The sequence below is a fragment of the Colobus angolensis genome, unplaced genomic scaffold (genome assembly GCF_000951035.1).
Source record: "Colobus angolensis palliatus isolate OR3802 unplaced genomic scaffold, Cang.pa_1.0 Scaffold266, whole genome shotgun sequence".
NCBI lineage: Eukaryota > Metazoa > Chordata > Mammalia > Primates > Cercopithecidae > Colobus > Colobus angolensis.
The window spans coordinates 258,942-277,237 of NW_012115888.1; the positions used below are offsets into that span (position 1 = coordinate 258,942).

Sequence of the window (18,296 nt, forward strand, 5' to 3'; positions counted from 1 at the left end):
TCTATTCCAGTTCTTTGCCCATTTAAAAGATTGGAGTGTGTGTGTGTGTGTGTGTGTGTGTGTGTGTGTGTGTTTTGCAGTGTTGACTTGTAATAGTCTACATTAATTTATGTCTTTAATTTCTTTCTACAATATTTTATCATTGTCAGTGCACACGTTGTTAGATTCATTCCTAAATATTTTATCATTTTTATGTTATTATAAATGAAATTGCTTTATTTTCTTTTGCAATTATTCATTGTCGTGTAACTTTGCTGAATTGCTTTATTAGTTCTAAAAGTTTGTGTGTGTGTGTGTGGGGGTGTGTGTATTTGTGTAATCCCTACAGCTTTCTAAGTATAAGATCATATTATCTGTGAACAGAGATAATTGTATTACTTCCTTCCCTATTCAGATGTTTTTAATTTCTTTTTCTTGCCTTATTACTCTGGCTAGGATTTCCAGTATTATGTTGAATAAAAGTTCAAAAGTAGGCATCCTCTTTTGTTCCTGATCTTACAGTAAATGCATTTAATCTTTCACCATTTTAATATTAGTTGTGGGACTTTAACATATGGCTTTTATTATGTTGAGGAAGTTTCTTTTATTTATAGTTCTATTTTATGTTTTTTTAATCATAAAATGGAATTGAATTTTGTTGATTGCTTTTTCTGTAGAATTGACATGGCCTTGTGATTTTTTTTTTCTTTATTCTGTTAATGGAAATGAAAATTAATTGATTTTCCTATGTTGAACTAAGCTTGCATTCCAGGAAAAAGGAATCCCAATTGCTCATGGTGTACATTCCTTTGATATTATGCTGAAATCAGTTTACTAGTATTTTGTTAATAATTTTTGCATTACTATTCATAAGGAATATTGGTTTTTAACTTTCTGTTCTTTTAGTGTCTTTGTCTATTTTTGGTTTCAGGAGAATGCTGGTCTTATAAAATAAATTAGGTAATTTTCCTTGTTTTTTTTACTTTTTGCATGATTTTGAGAATTAGTGTTAATTCTTCTTTAAATGGTTAGTAGAATTAAACCAGTACACCCATCTGTTGCAGGACTTTTCTTTCTTGGGAAGTTTTTGGTTGCTTATTGACTCTCCTTATTAGTAGTATGTCTATTCAGGCTTTTCATTTCCTCCAAATTTTGTCATGGTAGTCATATTTATAAGAATATATTAATTATTTATAGATTATCCAGTTGGTTGGTGTTTGTTTGCAGCACTTCCTTGTAAAATCCTTTTATTTCTGTAAAATCAGGGTAGTATTTCTACTTTATTTCTGATTGTAATTTTTTGAGAATCCTCTTTATCTTTCTTAGCCAATCAATTTTGTTGATCTTTTCCTAGAGAGAACAGATCTTGGAACTGGCTTGTCACCTCCTGCAGACCAAGATCTACTTGCCCTGGGAAGGGAATGGGGCAAGAACAAGTTGAAACACCACAGATACTTAATGCTTGAATGTATCTTTTCCTTAGTTGAGTATTTTCTTGCTTTCTGTCCACATTTAAATGTTTCCAAGAGCTTTTATAAGTTTATTTCACCTAGTTTTAAGTCACTTTTTGATATTTCTATGAAGCTCTTGTTCCCTCATGGAAACATCAAAAAGCAACTTAAAACTAGCTGAGCTAAACTTATAAAAACTCTGGAAAATATTCAAATGGGTATAGGCTTGGAGCTTTGTAATCTGCCATTTTTCTAATGTAAGTCCCATCTTTATTATTTAGGCATTTAAATCGTAAGTGCTACCAATACATTTAACTTTTCCAGATAAGAAAAGGATTCCACCTTAAAAATAGTGTAAGGCATTAAAATACTACATATCCTATAGTACATATTAATGTACTAGATATTTCATTCAAGGAAAAAAAATTTTCCCCATGTACTTTCTATTTTTGTCATGAAAGTATCTAATAATTGCCAAGAATGTACAGACCTTCATGAAAACTATCTTTCTTTTTTTCAAGGCAAAGGACAGAAAAATAAATTCAAGTGTATAAATTATTGATATTTTACCGTTAAAATAATTAGGTATCTAGTATGAAAAAATAATTTAATTTAGAGGAGTGAGGAGAGACAACCCTTAGTCACCGTAAGCATTGACTTTAGTGTTTTAGAGAACAGCTGGCTCAGTAGATGTAAGTTAGCTTAAGAGATTAAAAGCTGGTACCAGCTGAAAAACTCTAGAGGCTTAACATTAATTAATTTATTTATTTTTTATTATTATACTTTAAGTACTAGAGTACATGTGCACAACGTACAGGTTTGTTACATATGTATACATGTGCCATGTTGATGTGCTGCACCCATTAACTCGTCGTTTACATTAGGTATTTATCCTAATGCTATCCCTCCCCACTCCCCACACCCCACAATAGAACCTGGTGTGTGATGTTCCCCTTCCTGTGTCCAAGTGTTCTCATTGTTCAAATTCCCACCCTACGAGTGAGAACATGCAGTGTTTGGTTTTCTGTCCTTGCAATAGTTTGCTGAGATGATGGTTTTCAGCTTCATCCATAACAAAGTGACCTTTACAGTGAAAGAGCTCTCCTGTTGCATGGCTAAATAGGTGCTCCAGTGCTCACTGTCTCTCCCACCCTGAAAACATGGAGAACATCATGGGAATTTCATGGGAATTGGATTCCTTTGTATTGAGGCTGTTTTTTTTTTTTTTTTTTTTTTTTGAGACAGAGTGTCATTCTGTCGCCCAGGCTGGAGTGCAGTGGTGCGATCTGGGCTCACTGCAAGCTCCGCCTCTCGCTGCCTCAGCCTCCTGAGTAGCTGGGACTATAGGCGCCCGCCACCATGCCTGGCTAATTTTTTTGTGTTTTCAGTAGAGACGGGTTTCACTGTGTTAGCCACGATGGTCTTGATCTCCTGACCTCGTGATCCACCCGCCTCGGCTTCCCAAAGTGCTGGGATTACAGATATGAGCCACCGCGCCCGGCCAGCTCTGTGTTTTTTTAGTCACTCTTTACTGCTACACAAATCAGATAAAATATCGTCACAGAGCTGATGACTATTAAAATAATAACTGGAGGTGTTCTTTTCTCACTTATGTATATGATGACCAAAATATATACTGTGAGTGTACTGGGCCAGCATAATAAATATGAATATTTTTATATTCGTAAAAGCAGAGCTACATGTAAAGCACCATTATATCTGTTTTACTTTATAAATACTTGAAAAATAAATTCTTGCATTTTGAAAATACATGTTAAATGACTTGGATTTTTATAAAAGAGACACATAATCCATTATATAACAGGTATTGTTTACATCAATTTCTTCATTATATCAACTAGATTCATGATCTATGTTTTTTACATTATACAATCTTAAGACATGTATGAATATGTTGTATCTATTATTTATCTATATATAAATATATGTACATACACATATATGGAAATTATATCTGAAAGTTTAAAGTTATTTTATGGTAGAATACTAAATATGCTATCACTACAATCACAAAGCAATAAAAATCAATTGAGTCATATAATTTTTTTAAATTATTTTAGTGATAAAACAACAAATTGCCTTTTTTCTATTTTGTCTTTTCCAATTTTTCATTAATACTCACATATTAGTGTGTAGTTATAAATAACCCTTTGTTATAAATACAAATTTGGCATGTTATTTGCAAATTTCAGTAATTCTGTGAAGTTGGACAACCAGATTCTAAAAGTTATATTACCATTACTGTTTCTCTTTGGCTTAAATATCTAGAGTTTACTACAGATAACACATCTGTTCATTGTGGGATGTCCTTTGATACAGCCAACTTGAGTCATTTTTAATACTAAACATAATTGTTTATCAGTTGTAAGTTTCATGGACATAAACAATTTTAGAGAAGTGAGGAGAGAAGTTAATTTTGATGTCAAATTGATATTTTAAAAATATAATTATCATTTAGCTTTTTCATTTCTTGTTTTTTATTTGTTTTGTTTTCAATATAGTTTATATCAGTAAAAGGGGAGTGTTATAAGAAGTTTAACCTTCATATTTGGTTCATTTAGTTTCCTATGTCCTTCTTCTGTTGTAAACTTTAAACAATTTATTCTTTTTTCATTGGCCTACATTTTAAATATTCTAAATAGTTTCAATTTACTTATTTTTAAAAAGACACAAGACTGTAGATGCCCAGCATAAAGTTGGAGGTGACCATCATTTGAATATTTTAACAGAAACTCAGGATATGGTAGATGTGACTATTCATTTGGAAGCCATAAGTTTATATGTTGATGTTGAAACCACAGGAATAGATGTACCTTTCTGGAGTGTGTGTATAAGGAATAGAAATGAGGTACCAAGTTACGGACAATACTCTCTTTTAAGAAAAAAGTGAAAGATAAGTCTGTAATGAAACTGAGATGTTAGCAAAGTAGTGATCCAACCAGGGAAGGGCTGTGTTCTAAAACTCTAGAGAGGGCCTTTTTTATAGCTGTAGCCTAAGTAAATTCTTCTGCATGTGATATGGAGATAGGTAAAGTAAAATTCATTTGACTGTTTCTAAATTAGAAAAATGTAAGATTAGATAACTGGTAGCATATGATGAAAATAAATACTACATTCTAATTAATGAACTAGAACTATATACAACATCTTATTTATAACTCAAATTATGATTTTGAATAAAAATACAAAAAAAGATGAATATTGGCCGGGCACGGTGGCTCAAGCCTGTAATCCCAGCACTTTGGGAGGCCGAGACGGGCGGATCACGAGGTCAGGACATTCAGACCATCCTGGATGACACGGTGAAACCCCATCTCTACTAAAAATACAAAAAACTAGCCGGGCGAGGTGGTGGGCGCCTGTAGTCCCAGCTACTCGGAAGGCTGAGGCAGGAGAATGGCGTGAACCCGGGAGGCGGAGCTTGCAGTGAGCTGAGATCGCGCCCCTGCACTCCAGCCTGGGCGACAGAGCGAGACTCCGTCTCAAAAATAAATAAATAAAAATAAATAAATAAATAAATAAGATGAATATTAACTTAAAATCTAAATAACTATACTATTTGAATATATATTTGTGGAAATACATTACATTAATGTTTTTAAGATATGTAAGGGGATGATCATGGTTCTGGGAGGATGAGCTGAGAATTTGCTTATAGCAAATGGCTCCCTTAGAAGCATCACCTATGCCTTCAATAATGTTACTTTATAAAATGAGACCTGAAATAAATACACCAAAACATTAAGATTTAATAGCATACATGTGTGTTTCATGACATTTTTTTTTTCTGTTAGAAATATATCAAAGTATAAAGTCATAGAGAAATAATCAGCAATAAGGGTATCATAGAATCATGTTTTGTTTGTTTATTTTGGTTTTTAATTTTCCTCAACATAACTCACAGTGCCCCAGGATGACAAGAACAAAAAAAGAATCCATTTGAATTAGCAAATCACCTGCAACTACTGCAAAGGTGTGTATAGTTTATCCATGCCTATGTTGCAAAGCATTCCAATTTGGCAGATTAAAACAACTAATATTTATTATTTCACAGTTTCTGTAGGCCAGGAATCTAGCTGTGGTTTAGATGAGTGCCTTTGGTTCATGCTTATGAGATTCCAGTGTAGAAGTCAGCAGGGGCTGAGGTCTTGCCCAAAGGCTTACCTCAGTGGAGGTGGAGCTGGTTTCTGCTTCCAGCTTACTCACATGGCTTTTGGCAGGCATCAGTCACTTGCTCTATGGGCTGCAAGAAAACATGACAGATAGCTTGCCCCAGAGAGTGATACAAGAGGGAGTGAGAAAGTGTTCCCGTGATAGAAGCCACAGTCCTTTTGTAATTTAGTCTTGTAAGAGACATCCTATTATTTTTGCTGAACTCATTCCATCATAAGTGAGCCACTATATATAGCCAACATTGTCAGTGATACAAGAGGGAGTGAGAAAGTGTTCCTGTGATGGAAACCACAGTCTTTTTGTAACCTAGTCTTGTAAGAGACATCTGATTACTTTTGCTGAACTCACTTCATTATAAGTGAGCCACTATATCTAGCCAACATTCAAGAGGAAATGATTACTTAAGGACATGAACAGCAGGAAGCATAAAAAATGGGGCCACCTTGAAGGCTGCCTACTAAAAGTTGACTCATAATGAACAAATTATAATTATCAACTCAATGGAGAGTGTACAAAATATTAATCTGAATGTACTCCATTTTGTTTAATGGGACATAGTGAATGGGGAAGTTACTATTCTTGCAATTCTTAAAATGTATCAAGAATTATCAGGTTTTTTTTTTTTTTTCCCATAAACATGATCTTCCTGTACCAGGAATCTGTTTCATATTTTAAGACTCAGCCTAAATGTTTTCTGGACCATGAGTTTTTTGTGACCCATTTGAACAGTTTTTTTGCCATCTGCTTTGTAAAAACAACCTTCTTTATAATGCTATCATCATAGTAATTCTATAATGTATTTATTTATCTCTGTTAACTAAGACATCTCTGGTTTTCTAGTGTTACCATCCGAGTATTAACTACTTGACAGGTTTTTGAAGGTTTATGTAATTGTGGGTAATTCTGGTTTAGTTGGACCTTGGAGACCACAACATCCAAAAAAGATGACTCCTTCTAGTCTCTGACTCAAAATATTTTAGAGAATTTGTACTCATTTATTTTGTAATATGTCTATACATTTTGTTGAACAAAACAGTGTCCCATTATAGATGTGACTTTTCAGGAACATCATGATATTTTCAAGGCCAGTGCAAATCACGTGGCTTCTCTTTGATGCTGATTTTATGCCCTTAGATTTGGCCTTTCAACATGAATTTTGGAAACATGACCATTGGCAAAAGCCTTTTCTTAGTATTTCATAGCTGTGCCACCAAAGAGAGATGAAAGTTATTTTCTAGTTCCAGTTCAACATTTTTGAGAAATATACTGTTTTTGGAGATGTTTGAAACAGCTGCCTACCCTTCACCAATCAACTGTGAGAAGGAAGAAGGGATCCTATAAACGTTTGGGTTTCATGCTCTTCCATGTTAATTCACAGCATCAAGGAAGATAGATCTTTTAGTAATGGTAGATCTTGATAAAACCATATGGTTAAGGTCAAAGGATTATTTGTCTAAAAGAAGAGGGTGCTTTACTCAGGAAAAGATATGTTGGTTGAACGTACTTTATTTGGACATTTAGTTTAGTTAAACTGAAAGCTAATGTTTTCCTCACTTTGCTGTGAGTTTATGTCAGGTGTATTCTCCAATGCTTATGAAAGAGAGCTGAGAAAAATATTTCTTAAATATTGAGTAAACACAAACACATATGTGAACACGTGTCAACCCTTAGTATCTATACATATACATTTAAAATTATACATTTTTGTCTTTAGAAGTTTATCAATTTTTTTCTTTTTTGAGACAGAGTCTCACTTTGTCACCCAGGCTGGAGTGCAGTGGCACAACCTTGGCTCACTGCAACCTCTGCCTCCCAGGTTCAAGCGATTCTCCTGCCTCAGTCTCCCAAGTAGCTGGGATTACAGGTGCGTGCCACCACACCTGGCTAATTTTGTGTTTTTAGTAGAGATGGGGTTTCACCATGTTGGTCAGGCTGGTCTCGAACTGGTCTCGAGCCACTGCACCCAATTCAAATAAATATTTTAAACCATAAACACTGAATGTCTTTCAATTTATTTGTCTTTTTATATTTTTCATTCATGTTTTCTTGTTTACAGTGTATAAGTCCTTCACTTCCTTTTGTCTTTTTACATTTTTCATCCATGTTTTATAGTTTTCAGTGCATGAGACTTTCACTTCCTTAGTTTATTTACACAGATTGAATTCATTTCAATGCTGTTATAAATGGGATTGGTTTTCTAATTTTTTCAAAAAATTTTTATTAGTCTGTATAAATGCAACTAATTTTTATGTTGATTTTATGTCTGCAACATTACTGAATTTGCTTATTAGTTATATCAATTTTTGTTTTTGTGTACCCTGTATTTTTTTATATATGTAATATTATATTATCTACAAACAAGGACAGTTTTACTTATTTCACTGTGATTTAGTTTCCTTTTGTTTTATTTACATGCTTAATTGCTCTGGCTATGTCTTCCAGTACTATTTTGAAAATAAGTAGTAAGAGTGGGCATCCTTGCTTTGTTCCTGATCTTAATGGAAAAGCATTAAGTTTTTCTGTGTGTAATGTTATCTGTGGCACTCTCATAAAATGTCTACACTACATTTTGACTCTACAAGTACAGTAAAATCCCTATCAAAATCCAAATGACATTTTTTACAGAGATAGCACAAAACAATTCTAAAATATATGTGGAAAGACAAAGGTCCTGAAGAACCAAAACAATGTTGAAAAAGAACAAAGCCAGAGGCATCACACTTGCTGATTTCAAAATATTTTAAAATGCTGCAGTAATTAAAATAGTATGGTAATGGCATACAGACACATATGTAGGCCTGTGGAACAGAGTAGAGTCTCTAAATAAATCCAGACATAGGTAGTAAAATCATCTTCAACAAGGTTGCTAACAATACACAATAGGAAAAGGATAGTCTCTTTAAAAATGGGTCAGGTGAGGTGGCTCATGCCTGTAATCCGAGCACTTTGGAAGGCAGAGGCAGGCGGATCACAAGGTCAGGAGTTCGAGACCTGTCTGGCCAACATAGTGAAACCCTGTCTCTACTAAAAATACAAAAAATTAGCCGTGTATGGTGGTGCGCACCTGTAATCACAGCTACTCGGGAGGTTGAAGCAGGAGAATCATGTGAACCCAGTGACGGAGGTTGCAGTGAGCCGAGATGTGCCATTGCACTCCAGCCAGTGTGAGACCCCATCTCAAAAAACAAAACAAAACAAACAAACAAAAAAACAATGCAGTGAAAACTCAATATCTATATACAGAAGAATGTAAATGGCTTCTTTTTGTACACCACACACAAACACCAATTCAAACTGGATTCACAAGTTAAACATAAAATCTGAAACTGCACAACTCTTAAAAGAAAAAAATAGGGGTAAAGCCTTATGACATTAATCTTGATAATGTTTAATCTGATGTGACCCGCAAATCTCAGGCAATAATAACAAAAATAGACAATTGGGACTATATCAAGTTATAAATTTTAACGAAGCAAAGGAAACCATCTACAGAGTGAAAAGCAGCCTATGGAGTGGGATAAAATATTTGCAAGCCATGTCTGCTAAAAGGCTGATTTCCAAAATAAAACTCCAACAACTCAATAATAAAAAGAAAGAAGAAGGAGAAGGAGAAGAAGAGGGAAAAGGAGGAGAAAGAAAAGGAAGAAGGAGAGGGGGAATGGGTAAAGGAGAACGGGAGGGGGAGATGGAGGTGAGAGAGAAAGGGAGGAGGAGAGGGAGAAGGGGAAGAAGGAAGGAAAAAAAACCACCAATAACCTGATTAAAAAATGGGCCTAGGACCTGAATAGCTGTTTCTCTAAAGAATACATACAAATGGACAATAGGTATGTATAAAGATTCTCAATGTCACCAGTCATCATGGAAATGCAAATCAAAACTACAGTATGATACACCTCATACCTGTCAGGATGGATATTTATGAAAAAAAAGTCAATGACAGAAAAATATTGTTGAGGATGTGAAGACATTTGAACCCTTGCACACAGTTGGTAGAAATGTGAACTTGCGTAGCATCTACAGAATATAGTATAAAGATTCCTCAAAAATTAAAAGTAAAATTACTGCATGACCTAATGACTACACTTCTGAGTATTTATTTAAAAAATTGAAATCAGGATTACAGATAAATGTTAGCATTCCTATGTTTATTGCAGTAGTATTCACAATAGCTAAGATGTGGAAACAATCTAAATGTCCGTAGACAGAGAATGTAGAGAAAAATGTGGTTTATCATACAGTGGAATAGTATTTAGCCTTAAAAAAAGAGATCTTGCAGTATGCAAAAACATGGATGAATACTGAGGACAGTAGGCTGAATGAAATCAACCAGTCACTGAAGGGCGAATATAGTACTGCATGATTTCAATTAGATGAGGTATATAAAATAGGAAAATTCATACAATCAAAGAATGGAGTGGTTGTTACCAGGGACTAGGGAAGGTGAATGAGGAGCTGCTAATTAGCAAATACAAAATTATCATAATGCAAAATGAATAAGTCCTAGAGATCTGCTGAAAAAACACTGTGTCTATGAATAGCAATGCTGGGTTGTGTAGAAATTTGTTTATAGGATAGATCTCATATTAAGTGTTCTTACAACAATAATAACAAAAAAATTTTTCAACATCCACTAGATTAGACTTGTTTTCAGTATCGTACCACTAATGACAAATGATTGTCTCACTGAAATTATTTTTGTAGAGATTGTGCATTCACTTATCCATATAGTCTAACTATATCCTTGTATAGCATTGAATCAACATTAATTTAATCTTGATACAAATTATTTTATCAAATTACATTTTAATTCAAGATTCCTGGACTTCTGTTATTTATAATGTTTTGATTTTCTATAATAAATTGCTCTAATAAGCTTTTTAAACTTGTGAATAAAACAATTATTAAAAAATGTTCATTATGCTTCTTAATATAAGCACTATAGAAACAGTTCCATTTGACATTTAATATCAGGACAAACTTTGGGAAAATGATATTTGTACCTATTAGACAATGAGAGTATAAAATTAACAGTGCTTTAAAATTGTTAGCTATCTATCTAATCTATCTGTCGATCTATCCATCTGTCTAGCTACTTGTGTACATACACTTTTCTATTTGGATTGCATGAAATCACATTAATTCTTCTTCTAGTAATTATAGTTTTAGATTGATTTAAAATTGAATATTAATTTGCCTGTTGAATACTACCACAGCAGAGTTCTAAGAATAAATTGGTTTTAAACACTTAGAGAACAATAATCACCACTGGCATATATAAAATATCAGTGTCTTCACCTAAAATATTAGGTGTCAAAATTAATGCTAAATCACAAATGCTGTTTACTTTTACATAGACATTTACTTTCTCATACTTCAATTCTGTAATCGATTTTTAAAAATTTTAATAACTTTATATTATTTAAAACTTTATTATGAAGCCACCTCAAATCCTTTTTAGAAGCTGATAGGGAATTTATGCTAAAAAAAATATAAAAACTTTCACTTTCTCTGACATGACTGTATATCTCACTATACTTGATAAAAATAATTATCTATATTCACAAATAGGCTATCCATTTTGTCTTGTTTTTCTGTTGAATTCCACATTTCCACACTTTTTGTTTCCACACTTTTATATTTGAACTTCACATGTTACAATGCGGGGAAGAATAAATTGGGATTACACTAATACTTGACTAATTCAGTTTTGGTTCAGAATCAGAATGAAAACTTGACCTCTCCTCTAATTGTAGTTTAAGGGTTTAGAGCTAATAAAATATTTCATATTCAAATATATGAATCTTTTCATGCAAAGCGTTTTACATACCTTTTAAAGTTTATATAAATCTAGTATTTAATTACTAGTCTACTTTTAAAATCTAAAAAAGTTCATTTGATGCATTACCTAATATAATGTTCATTTGAATATGTGCTCTAAATATTTGTCTTTTTCTTGTAAGATTATTTCATGAACATTGTATTTAAATACATTTAATATGAAATGTCTTCCAGAACATTATCAGCTATATGTTCCTGAGTCAGCTCAAGTTGGTTCAGCTGTTGGGAAAATCAAGGCAAATGATGCCGATACTGGCTCAAATGCTGACATGACCTACTCCATCATAAATGGTGATGGCATGGGGATATTCTCAATCTCCACTGACAAAGAGACCAGAGAAGGAATCCTTTCTTTAAAGAAGGTAAAAAGAACATACTTTTTGTGATTCAGGCAACTCACTCATCTTTTCCTGAATGGAAATTTGGCAGAGGTATGAATAATTCATGCTGTCAGGCCATTAAAATGATAAAATAGTGTTACTTTGTGATATAATTACATTTTAATTATTATTTGTCGACTGTTTAGATCTTTTCTTCAGAAAATATATTTTGCTAAGGTGGGAAGATCTGATGTAGACTACACTAACAATGTTTCTCTCCATCTTTGTTTGTTTGGTCTCTAATCTTCTGGAAATGTCCCAATGATAATAGTCAAGAATTAAATAAAAGTAATTTCAATGAAGTGCAAAGAATCAAAGCATCATCATAATAAGGCTATGGTGATTCTTTTATAGCCAGAGAGGATGACCAAGGAGGCTGAGATATTTTCCATCTTAAAATGTACTCCAGGTGATTCTAGAGTAGAACTATTTAGAAAACAGGCTGAGATGCTTTATTCTAATGTGCCTACTGTAGATGTTGATGTGAGTCTGTTGTCTATCTATTTATCTATCTATCCGTCTTATTAGCCACTTGTATACATATACTTTTCTATTTGAATTGTATGATATCTCATTAATTCTTCTAGTAATTATAATTTTATATTGATTTAAAATTGAATATTAACTTGTCTGTTGAATACTACCTTGGGGAAGTTCTAAGAATAACTTGATTTTAAACACTTAGAGAACAGTAGTCACCACTGATATATATATATAAAATATCAATGTCTTCACCTAAAATATTTTCTCATTGTAAATTTTTTTTTTCTCAGATTGTCAAACATAGGTCAAGGTGATAATGAAAAGAGACAATTTGCATATCTTTACTTAACAAATGTATTTATTTTGAGTTCCTTCAATGTGTCAGTTGCTATGTTCCACATGAGCTAAGCAAAGAATAAAAAGGATAAGTGTGGAGCAAAGGCAGACTCAGCTCCTACATGCACACAGCTTCTAATCTGTGGACATGGACAGACATTAATCAAATATCGCATACATTCCTAGATCAATAATATGTTTTCTATGAAGAAGAGTTATATAGTGCTACAGGGGAAAAATCTAGAATATTTAATTGTTTCTGGTATTCAGTAATAGTTAAAGAGAGAATTGAAAGAAGCCTGGGGGTGAGTTAAGTATAGACTGTAAGGATGACTATTTCAGGAAGACAGAAAATGTACCAAGTGCCTGAGGTGAGTGAAACATGGCACATTTAAGGGATCAAAAATAATGTGACTGAATCCAGAGTAGAGGGAATGAGGAATGCGGTCAGTGGGTACAAGACCACACAAGTCCTTGTTTAATTTTGCTAAATGGAAAGCCATTGAAGAGATGTAAGAAAGAAGTGACTAGGTCTAATTTGATGTCAAGATTTCTGATTGCTAAATTAAGCAACATGATGCCAAGGCTGTGTGTTAACTTATCACTGCATTCCCAACATCTAGCATTTTTTTCTGACACAGAGTTGGCATTCAATAAATATTAGAGTAATTAATGGATGATGATGTGGATACAAAGGTGAGAAGAAGATTGCCTGCTTTTCATTTTATGGGTAGCTTCTTTACTTAAAATAATTCAGGTAAACAGGATTAATTTTTTCTAAAAGATTAATCCTGACAACTAGGGAACACTTATTATAAGAGACAAGCGTGAAAATGAAGGAAATATAATCTTGGAGGAAATCTTCAAATAATAGGAGAGAATGTTGGCATTGAATATTCCCAAGGGATGCTGTTCAGGAGGTAGCTAATCATCAGAAAAGTGAACTGTTCTCAAAATGTAAAACAATTTTGGATTATAAAAATTAATTGGATTTGGCTAAAGGAAGTACAGGATTGACTGAGTGATTATCATTAGCAGGTAGTATTTGATCAACCTTAGGGTAAGCGTTACGTGGCAACGAGGAGAATGTATATTCTGTTGTTTTGGAGTGGAGAGTTCTACAGATAACTGTCAGAATCTACTAAACAGGTATCTTCTGGAGCCAGAGCTGAGTTCAGGTGCTAAATATCTTTATTACTTTTCTGTCTTGATGATCTGTCTCACATTGTCAGTGAGGCTTTAGGTCTCCCACTATTATTGTGTGGGAGTCTATGTCTCTTTGAAGGTCTCTAAGAGCTTGCTGTATGACTCTGAGTGCTCCTGTGTTGAGTCCATATACCTTTAGTGTAGTTACTTCTTGTTGAATTGAACCCTTTACCATTATGTAATGCTCTTCTTTTTGTCTTTTTTGATCTTTTTTGGTTTAAAGTCTGTTCTGTCAGAAACTAGGATTGCAACCCCTGCTTTTTCCTGTTTTCCATTTGCTTGGTAAATTTTTCTTCATCCCTTTATGAGCCTATGAGTGTCTTTGCACATGAGATGGGTCTTTTGAAAATAGCATACCAATGGGTCTTGGCTCTTTGTCCAACTTGCCACTCTGTGTCTTTTTATGGGGACATTTAGCCTATTTACATTTAAGGTTAGTATTGCTATGAGTGTATTTGATCCAGTCATCATGATGCTAGCTAGCTGGTTATTTTGCACAGTTGTTTATATGTTTGCTTCATAGTGTCACTGGTCTGTGTATTTCAGTGTGTTTTTTAGGCTGATAACAATTGTTCCTTTCCATCTTTAATGCTTCCTTCAGAAGCTCTTATAAGGCAGATATGGTGGTAATGAATTCCCCCAGCATTTATTTGTCTGGAAAGGATTTTATTTCCCCTTCACTTATAAAGCTTCTGGCCAGGGCAATCAGGCAAGAGAAAAATAAATAAAGGTATTCAGATAGAAAGAGAGGAAATCAAATTATATTTTTTTGCAGATGACATAACCCTATATCTAGGAAACTTCCTCATCGCAGCCCAAAAGCTACTTAAGTTGATAAGCAACTTCAGCAAAGTCTCAGGATACAACATCAACATGCAAAATCACTAGCATTCCTATACACCAACAATAGGCAACCCTGAAACAAATCATGAATGAACTCTCATTCACAATCACCACAAAAAGAGTAAAATACCTAGCAATATGGCTAACAAGGGAAGCAAAGGACCTATTCAAGAAGAACTACAAACGACTGCTCAAAGAAATCAGAGGTGACAAAAACAAATGAAAAACATTCCATGCTCATGGATAAGAAGAATCAATACCATGAAAATGGCCATACTGCCCAAAGCAATCTCTAGATTCAGTGCTATTTCCATGAAAGTATCATTAACATTCTTCACAGAATTAGAAAAAAATAATTTAAAATTTATATGAAACCAAAAATCCTGAGTAGCCAAGGCAATCCTAAGCAAAAAGAAAGCTGGAGGCATTATGCTATCTGACTTCAAACTATACTACAGTGCTACAGTAACCAAAACAACATGGTACTGGTACAAAAAAAAAGACACACAGACCGTTGGAGAACAATACAAAACCCAGACATAAAGACTGCATACCTACCAGCATCTGATCTTTGACAAACCTGACAAAAACAAGCAACGGAGAAAGGATTCCCTATTTAATAAATTGTGCTGGGACAACTGGCTAGCCATATGCAGAAAATTGAAACTGACCCCCTTCCTTATACTACATACAAAAATCAATTCAACATGCATTAAAGACTTAAATGTAAAACCCAAAACTATAAAAATTCTAGAAGAAAAACCTAGGCAATACCTTTCAGTACATAGGCACAGGCAAAGATATCATGACAAAGAGGCCTAAAGCAATTGCAGCAAAAGCAAAAACTGAAAAGAATGTCTGTTAGGTTGGTGCAAAAGTAATTGCGGGTTTTCATATCACTTTTAGTGGCAAAATCACAATTCCTTTTGAACCAACCTAATAATTAAACTAAATAGCTTCTGCACAGCAAAAGAAACTATCAACAGGTTAAACAGACAACCTACAGAATGGGAGAAGATTTGTGTAATCTATGCATCTGACAAAGCTCTGATATCCAGCATCTATAAGTATCTTAAATATATTTTCAAGAAAAAGAACAGCTTCATTAAAAAGTGGGCAGAGGACATGAACAGACAGACACTTCCCAAAAGATGATGGTTATGCAGCCAACAAACATGAAAAAAAGCTCAACATCACTGATCATTAGAGAAATGCAAATCTAAACCACAATGTGATACCATCTCACAGCAATCAGAATGGCTTTTATTAAAAAGTCAAAAAGCAACAGATGCTGACGAGGTTGTGTAGAAAAAGGAAAGATTTTACACTGTTGGTAGAAGTGTAAATTAGTTCAACCATTCCGGAAGACAGGTGGCAATTCCTCAAAGACCTAGAGGCCGAAATACCTTTTGATCCAGCAATCCCATTACTGCGTATATACACAAAAGAATATAATTCATTCTATTATAAAGACACATACACATCTATGTTTATTGCAGTACTATTCACAATAGTAAAGACATGGAATCAACCTAAATGTCCATCAATGATAGACTAGGTGAAGATAATGTGGTGCATATATACCATGCAATACAATGCAGCAATGAAAAGGAACTAGATTAGTATCCTTTGTGGGGATGTAGAGCTGAAGACCATTATTTAGGCAAATTAATGCGGGAACAGAAAACCAAATACGACATGCTCTGACTTACAAGTGGGATCTAAATGATGACAATACACGGACGCATGAGGGGAACAACACACACTGGGGCCTATAGGAGTCGGGGGTGGGAGAAGGGAGAGGGTCAGGAAGTATAGATAAGGGATGCTGGGATTAATACATAGGTGATGGATTGATCTGTGCAGCAGACCACCATGGCACATGTTTACCTATGTAACAAACCTGCATATCCTGCACATGTGCCAGCGAACTTAAAAGTTGGAAATAAAAAAAAAAATAAAATGCCTTAATAAGAAAAAAAAATAGTAGCAGCAACCAATATTTGTTAGAGTATTTCCTCTGTATCAAGACAGATTTTAAGCACATTGAAATGTCTTGATTGAGTTAATAGACCCATAATTATCTTTTTAATTCTTACTGTGACATTTTGAGAAAGAGAGTGTTATTATCCCCTCTTTATAGCTAAAGAAACGGATTCACAAAGTGATAAAAATAGTGCCCAAGTAGAAAGTCGACAGAAAACTGAACTGGAGTGTCTGTCTTCAGAGTGTGAACACTTACTCATGTTATATATTCAGATGGAAGATATATGATTATTCTTTGATACAATGGAGAGAGAAACTAATTGTGATGTGGTGGAGAGAGAATGGGAAGCAAAAATACGGGAGGAAAAAAATAGAAAAACACTGTCTTTTTGGAGAAGGTTCGTACCTTTGTGGTGGAGAAAGATTATAAAACAAATAAACAAGAACATAATGAAATAAATGTTTTAATTTTAAGTTGGGAAACAAGAGTGTTTCTATGCACAGGGATAAAAAACTCAAAACAGACAAGACAACAAGGATACTGAGGTAGTCTAGGGATACTGAAGAGAGGATAAGTAATTTTAACGGATGCATTGTGGATAGAGATGAACCTCAGTAGAATCCGAATCACAAGTGCAGAGAAACAACCTAGGGTAGTATGCCTCCTTCTCTGGGGCTACCATAGGACAAGAGGCAGAAGCAAACGATTGTGGGTAAGTTTGCAATGATGTATCGAGGATGTGTGTAGGTGCAGTGGTGGTGTTCCTGTGTATTTAGTTCTGTTGTAGAAAACAACTTCATATTTGCAAAAAGTGAAAGTAACAGTGGATGGTTTGATTACACACATAATCTGAAGTATAACTATCAGTTGTAGAATTAAGGACAATGCGCATATCTTACCACCTTACATGGCTACAATTAATTAGAGGTCTGAAAAACAAAAGTAAAATTATATATGTTAATGTGTGTGCACATATTTAATTAATTTAATATTAATAGTTCATTCTATTTGGTACATATACGCACAATGCCTATTTTTGAGATCAGAATTGTTTCAATTCTGTAAATGGTAAGTGATGATGTACTAGAAATATTCTTGACATTTAATAAGTTCAAATTGTCTTCCACTTTTTTCCTTGAATGTAATTTTTTGTTTGTTTGTTTGGAGATAGAGTCTTGCTCTGTCACCCAGGCTGGAGTGCAGTGCAGTGTGATCTCGACTCACTGCCACCACCTCCATCCCTAGTGCCAAAGTGATTTTTCCACTTCAGTCTCCCTGGTAGCTGGGACCACAGGTGAGCACCACCACACCTGGCTATTTTTTCTTTTTTCTTTTTCTTTTTTTTGTTTTGTATTTTTAGTAGAAATGGGGCCTCACCGTGTTGCCCAGGCTGGTCTCTCACTCCTGAGCCCAAATGATCTGCCAGCTTCCGCCTCCCAAACTGCTGGGATTACAGGTGTGAGCCACTGCACCTGGCCTCCCTTCAGCATATTTTTTAATGTAGTCTAGATTTCCTCTGAGGTACGTACATGTTGCATTCATGTAATTTTTTGATCCTTCTGATTAGGATTATCAGTCTCAGAGTTATTTCATTGCTGT

General features: G+C 34.2%; 1 protein-coding gene across 3 annotated transcripts in view; it reads left to right on the top strand.

Annotated features, from left to right (window-relative positions):
* The window catches only part of CDH18 (cadherin 18, type 2), a 363,385-nt gene that overhangs the window by 225,864 nt on the left and 119,225 nt on the right, over window positions 1–18,296 (top strand). For all 3 annotated transcript variants that reach the window (XM_011947447.1, XM_011947449.1, XM_011947448.1), the window contains exon 5: window positions 11,637–11,824. In XM_011947447.1, coding sequence (XP_011802837.1) covers window positions 11,637–11,824 — 188 coding nt within the window. The remainder of the gene's footprint in view (window positions 1–11,636; window positions 11,825–18,296) is intronic.